This window comes from Mustela nigripes, chromosome 1 (genome assembly GCF_022355385.1).
Source record: "Mustela nigripes isolate SB6536 chromosome 1, MUSNIG.SB6536, whole genome shotgun sequence".
NCBI lineage: Eukaryota > Metazoa > Chordata > Mammalia > Carnivora > Mustelidae > Mustela > Mustela nigripes.
In genome coordinates this window covers 44,098,006-44,104,712 of record NC_081557.1, presented here as the reverse complement: position 1 = coordinate 44,104,712, position 6,707 = coordinate 44,098,006, and the positions used below count along the sequence as shown (strand labels likewise).

Sequence of the window (6,707 nt, the reverse complement as noted above, 5' to 3'; positions counted from 1 at the left end):
CCTGTCCAAAGCTAAATTCATGATCATTCCAACCCCCTCTAATGACTCTTCCATCCACGTAGCTGCTCAAGCCAGAAATCTGTTCTTCCCTTTTCCTCTCCTGGTATATCAATCAACTAGGGACTAAGTAAATCCTCATTATCTCTCCTATTTGTCTATTCCTCTCCATCACCATTATCACTGTCCTGATTTAGGCCTGAGTCATCTATGCCCTGGACTATTGTGATTCCCTTCTCATAGGTTTCTGGCCCTGTCCAAAGCTAAATTCATGATCATTCCAACCCCCTCTAATGACTCTTCCATCCACGTAGCTGCTCAAGCCAGAAATCTGTTCTTCCCTTTTCCTCTCCTGGTATATCAATCAACTAGGGACTAAGTAAATCCTCATTATCTCTCCTATTTGTCTATTCCTCTCCATCACCATTATCACTGTCCTGATTTAGGCCTGAGTCATCTATGCCCTGGACTATTGTGATTCCCTTCTCATAGGTTTCTGGCCCTCTAATCTGTCCTTTACCCCAGGATTTCTGGTCCTTAGCATGTCTGACAGTTTGGACCAGGTAATTCTTTGTTGTGGTGCTGTCATATGCACTATAAGATATCTGACAGCTCCCTGGCCCCTATGTGCTAGGTGCCAGTAGCATCCCACCAGCTGTGACAATCAGAAGTCTCCAGACATTGCCTAATGTCCCCTCCAGAGAGAAAAATCACTCCCAGTCATGAATCACTACTTTATAACTACCAAAAGCATCTTTGGAGAAAGCAAATATGGTCATATTAAACTTCTACTTGAAAATCTTCAATGTTCTCTAAAGAAAAGTCCTCAAATCCTTGGCTTGGGTCCTCACTGGGTGGCCTACTGGCACTCCCACCTCCCACTCACCCACTGCACACCTTGAACTCCAGAGACACTGAGCTACTTGTAGCTTCTGAACAAGTCAGGCTCTCCCTCCGCTCTGGGCATGTCACCTGTGCCTGGACCCCTTCTCTCCACCATCCAGCCCCCTCACAAACTCCTGCTCAGCCTGTGAGTCTCAGCTTAAGTGTGACCTCTTCGGGGATGCATTCAAATTGCCTATCCGTACCTCACATAAGTCCCCGTTATGGAAGGTTTTTTTTTTTTTTTCTTTTATTTCAGTGCAACTATTTCTTTGCACAATAATCTCCCCTCTAGACTATAAACACCATGAAGTAGGGGGTAATGACTCATTCATTACTGTATTCTTTGTCCCTAAGACAATGACTAGCACATGGTAGATACTTGATAAATGTATACTTAATGCATCCAATATTAAGACTTCTTCTAACAGATACAAACACTGTAGTCATTTTTACTCTCATTGCCTATAGTTACTGAGAGTGAAAACTCCAGGAAACCCTCTGGAGAGTTGCTCTCTTACTTCAAGCACTAGTGAATAAGAAATTTAGAAGCTGTCACCTATTGGTCCTGTGCCAAGAGGGAGAGTAAACACATGGGAAAGTGGATGGGAGCTGGACAGCACCAGGCAGGCAAATACCCAGAGTCTAGCCAGAGGGCAAGGCATCAGCTGGGCCCAGGCACTGCCTGAAGTCTAGGCCAATAGGCAGCCCCTGAGAAGATGCTCAGGGATATGGTGGACTTCTGAGATGTAAAGACCTCAAGCACTAGTCTCCTAAGAGGCCTTCTTACATCCTGTTTTCTGTCCTGCGTCCATACTCCATGATGCAGCCAAAGCAGTCCTCCCAAAAGACATATCAGATTTGACTAGAACCCCTCATTGGCCCCCTGTGGGTTTTTTAATGATCTCTTAAAAAAAAAAAAAAAAAGGGATTTATTTGACAGAGAAGAGATAGAGGGCGAGAACAAGCAGGGGAGTGGGAGAGGGAGAAGCAGGCTCCCTGCTGAGCAGGGAGCCCAGTGTGGGGCTTGATACCAGGACCCTGGATGACGAGCTGAGTAGAAGGTAGATGGTTCACTGACTGAGCCACCCAAGTGCCCCAGCCCCCTGTGATTTTTAAGATAAAGCAGTTCACAACTGGGAATGATTTTTGCCCCCTGGAGGGGACATTAGGCAATATCTGGACCTGCTTGTAATCTGGTCCCTGTCTACTATTTTGTCTCAGCTCTCTGCAGTTCTTAGTGGAACAGCCGAGGCCAACCTGAACAATGCAGTCTCCTGAGCACATCCTGGGGTTCTGCAGCTCTGTCTGTAGGCCTGGAAGCCCCACCCCTATACTCTATATAATCCATTTGGCAAGGTCTCATTCATTCTTCAAAGGTCCCCTCCTCTGGACTTTCACAGCACCTCATATGCCATGTGATGCAGCACTAGTTACTGGTATGTCTCCCTGTCTAGCTGGGACCTGCCTGGGAACAAGACTGTGTCCTTTCTTTGTTCCCTGGGACCAGCACAGCACAAAGCTTATAGTGGGTAAGTTAATTCTTGAATATATCACTTACCCACTGATCTAACCCATCCTTCACCCTTAAAGCAAGTTAGCCTCCTAAAAAAACAATCTGTAGGAAGGAGGGAGGGATGAATAGGTAGGGCACAGAGGATTTTTAGGATGGTGAAACTACTCTGTAAAATACTATAATGCATGTCATGTACATCCATTATACATATATGTTATATATTTTGTCCAAATCTATACAATGTACATCAGGAGTGAACCCTACGGTAAACTATTTTTTTTTGGATTTGGGGTGATTATGTGTCAATGTAGGTTCATCAGTTGGGACAAATGAACCACTCTGATGGGGATGGAGATAACGGGGGGCGGGGGATGTTACATGAATAGGGATGGGGGTATACGGGAAGTCTTTGTCCTCAACTCAATTTTATTGTGAATCTAAAACTGTTCCAAACACATAGTGTTTAAGAAAAACAAAAACAAAATCTAATCATGCCCTTTTCTGACTCAAAGAAGTTTAGTGACCTCCTTTGCCTTCGAAGTAAAGTCCTAAAACCTCCTTAAAGCTTGGAGTCCAAGGACTTCTGTAATCTGGTCTTAGCCTGCTATTTCAGTTTCATGCCCCCTCTGTCTCCTCTAGGCCTGACCTGCAGGCACTCTGTGGCTCCCAGAGTCTGTCCAGGGCTCCCATCTCCTCCTCAGAGAGGTCTTCCTATCCCATCTCCTTCTCAGAGAGGTCTTCCTATCCCATCTCCTCCTCAGAGAGGTCTTTCTGATCTGGGATCTCACAAATAGTTCTTGTTATCTCTCATCCTTGTGCCTGAGCACAAACGTCTCATCAAGGCTCAGCTCCATGGAGAGGGATGGGGGTTTCTTCCAGCAGAGCCCAGCACTGGATGAGGGCTCCATAAATGCTGGCAGCTCTCTTGGGGAGCAGGAGCCACATGGGTGCACAGAATCACCATCTCTGCCTTTCAGAACAACTTTGAGATTTTATAGATTCTCTCTCACTTCTTGACACCACAGGACACTTCTTCCTCTAGATCCAATCTTAACTCCCTCAGCTGCCTTACCTGGCCCAGCTCTTGCACCCTGTTTTCTCCTCTTGTCATGCATCTTCACCTTCTGCACAGATTGTGGAGCTCACAGGATAGGATCAAACCCTCTGACGTGACTTACCATAAACAGATACACCTGTAAAGCTTCGTTTCTGTTCTGAGGCCCTCTGTGACCCTTTAATTCACTCCTGCCCACAGCAGCATCCCACTGTGTGCAGGACTTACCCACCTGCAGGAAGCAGGTTCCAGGCTGGGTGCCCTCAGGCAGAGAGGCATTGTAGAAAGTCCTCTGGAACTGGGGCTCATTATCATTCACATCTTGCAGGGCCACACTGACTGTGGCAGATGAGGCAAGGGGAGGCAAGCCCCCATCCGTGGCCACCACAATCAACTGTGGCTGAGGTTCCAATTCATAGTCCAGCGAGGCAGCCGTGGTAATGATGCCTGAAGTGGGGTCGATGGAAAACCAGCGGGTGTTGGCACCAGGGGCCAGGCTGTAGGTGACCTGACCATTACTGCCCTGGTCAGGATCCCGGGCCATCACTCGCACCACGAAGCTGCCAGGCAGTGCAACTTCAGGAAGGGGCTCAGGTCGGTAGAGCTGACGGTCAAAGGTAGGCGCATTGTCATTAACATCGGTGACATGTAGCACAAAGGTAGCCTCAGCCCGCAGTGGGGGTGAGCCTGAGTCTGTGGCGGTAACCCGCAAGTTATAGGCATCCCTCTCCTCCCGATCCAGCTGCCGAGCCACGCACACCAGGTAGATGACACTGTCCTGAGTGCTGAGGGCAAAATGGCCCTCTCCACCCTCCAGGGAAACGTTGACATGAGCAAAGTCGCCATCATCTGGGTCTGACACAGAGATACGAGCAACAAGCTGGCCAGGTGGGGCAGCCTCGGACACCCGTGGGGAGCCATCAGCACTCAGGAAGATGACAGTCATGGAGGGCTGATTGTCGTTGGCATCTCGCACGTTCACAGTCACAAAGGCCGAGCCCAGCTCAGGGTGCGCTCCACCATCCCGTGCCTGCACCACCAGTTCATGGACCCGCCGTTGCTCAAAGTCCAGTGGCCGCTCCAGCCGCAGCAGTCCTGTGTGTGCATCAATGGAGAAGGGCCCATCACCCTCACTCTGCCTCCGGTTGATCTCATAAGTCACAGCCCCATTGGCACCAGCATCGGCATCAGATGCATACACCTGCAAGACAGGACTGCCAGGGGCCAGGCTCTCAGACACCACAGCATGATAGCGGCTCTGATTGAAAGCTGGGGCATGGTCATTGATGTCCAGCAGTGTCACATCCAGCAGGGCCTGGGCCCTCCGGGGGGGTGAACCACCATCATAGGCCTCCAGTTGCAGCATGTAGTGTGAGCGGTTCTCTCGGTCCAGCTCCCCGGTAACTACCAGTTCTGGCACGGGGGCCCCATCTGGACCAGGACGTGTCTCCAGCTGGAAGGTCTCTCCAGCTCCATCACCAGACAGTGCATAACCTTGGGTTCCTAGGCGGCCAGCATCCGCATCACGTGCAGGCTCCAGTGGGTATCGGGTGCCAAGGGCTGTATGCTCAGGTATCTGCAGGGCAGCCCGAGCCTGTGGGAAGGCTGGAGCATGGTCATTGATGTCAGCCACTCGCACAGTCACTTCTACGGTGGCACCGTCAGGAGTGACTGCAGTGAATCGGTAACGATCTCGCCGCTCACGGTCCAAGACACGGGCTGTACGGACCACTCCGTTGTGTTCATCAATGGCCAGGTCTGTGCCCACCCCACTGCCCTCTTGGGCGGAGATGAAGTACATGGGAGGTGCTGCTATGCCTGGTGGAAGCCCTGCACTGATGTCCCCAATCAGTGTGCCTGCCGGCTGCTCCTCATCAATCTGTAGGTCCAAGCTCCCGGCCTGACCCCAGGCACCTGACACCCTGGCCCCCAGTAGCAGCAGCAGCAGCAGCAGTGGTACCAGGGGGGGCCTGGAGCTCTGCATGCCAGTGCAGGAAGGTGCAATGCCCGCCTCCTTCTGCATGACAGGGGCAGTCCAGTTATGACTTGTGCTCCAGCTCCAGACCAGGCACCAGGCCTGGCTTGATCTCAGGCTTTGAATCAGGTCCAGCTTGGGCCCTGGCTCCAACTCAGGCTCCCTGACCTGGGAGAAAAGCAGAAGGATAAAAGGTCATGGTTGGTTGTGGGGGGTGTGGAATCAATCCAGGGAGACTGGGGATCTACGCCACAGCGAGACTCTGGCATGTTCAGCCCCTCCGTGGAGCATCTGTGCTGCCGCACATCCATCAAGAAGCTCCTGCTTCAGAACTCCTCAGCACCTATTCCAGTCTTACCCTGGCAGGTCCCCATCCCATCCTAACCTTCCCCTATCCCTCGCAGGTTGTTTTGTTCTTATTGTTCAGGTCTCAACGCCCTTGGACTCCCTTCCTTTCATGTCTGGACTTAAAAATATGGCCAATCCTTTCTCATTTTTCTTCTTATTCAGGACTAATATCTCCATAACTATGTGCTTTTGGTAACCTTACCTGAATCATCAAACTTCACCTTCAACCATTATATTCTTGTGAAACATATAATGCATATATGTAAAACATTACACATATAAAACATGTAATATAAAAATGTCTTATATATTACATGTGTGTTTTATATATAAAATACATATATGTTATATGTTTTACATATATATAATAGAAGTATATAGAAATTCCAGTATAGAGGAATAGGTATATATTCCCTCAGCCTCACTTCCCTCTCCATTCAACAAGGGATGGGGCACACATGAGTGACTAAAGGAAACAGTCCCTGATTTCAGGGATGTCACAGTCCAGGGACTGGACAAGTAATTACTTGTGATAAGAGCTGTAAGAAGTACAGGTAGCTCTGAAGGCATATATAGAAGAGGAACTTTCCATAGTCAGGGAGTCAGGAAGAACTTCTCTGAGTACGTGACGTCCAAGTCAGGGTCTACCTAAAGAGTAGGTGTTGGCTAGGCAGTGGTGGGCAGCAAAAGGGGGTTACAGAAAGGAGAGAGCATTCAGAAGAGGGAACAGACAGACAGTGGGAAGGCCTGGGGTCTATAGTGAAGAAAGGTCTGAGAGTGTTTGGGGGTGAAAAGGGACAATGTGTGTGAGGTGTAGAGGGGTAGAGTGCTGGGCGAGGGAGTATGAAATGGGGCAGGGACCCAGAAGTCATATGGATGATTTGGATTTATTTCTAGGGGCAAATGGAAGCCACAAAAGCATTTGAAGAAGAGGT

At 49.5% G+C, this 6,707-nt stretch overlaps 1 protein-coding gene across 1 annotated transcript in view; it reads right to left on the bottom strand.

The window, feature by feature from the left end:
- The window catches only part of DCHS1 (dachsous cadherin-related 1), a 35,361-nt gene that overhangs the window by 15,637 nt on the left and 13,017 nt on the right, over nt 1–6,707 (bottom strand). Inside the window, exon 2 of the mRNA XM_059409147.1 lies at nt 3,682–5,592. Within this exon, the coding sequence (XP_059265130.1) occupies nt 3,682–5,472 (1,791 nt within the window). The 5' untranslated portion in view covers nt 5,473–5,592. The remainder of the gene's footprint in view (nt 1–3,681; nt 5,593–6,707) is intronic.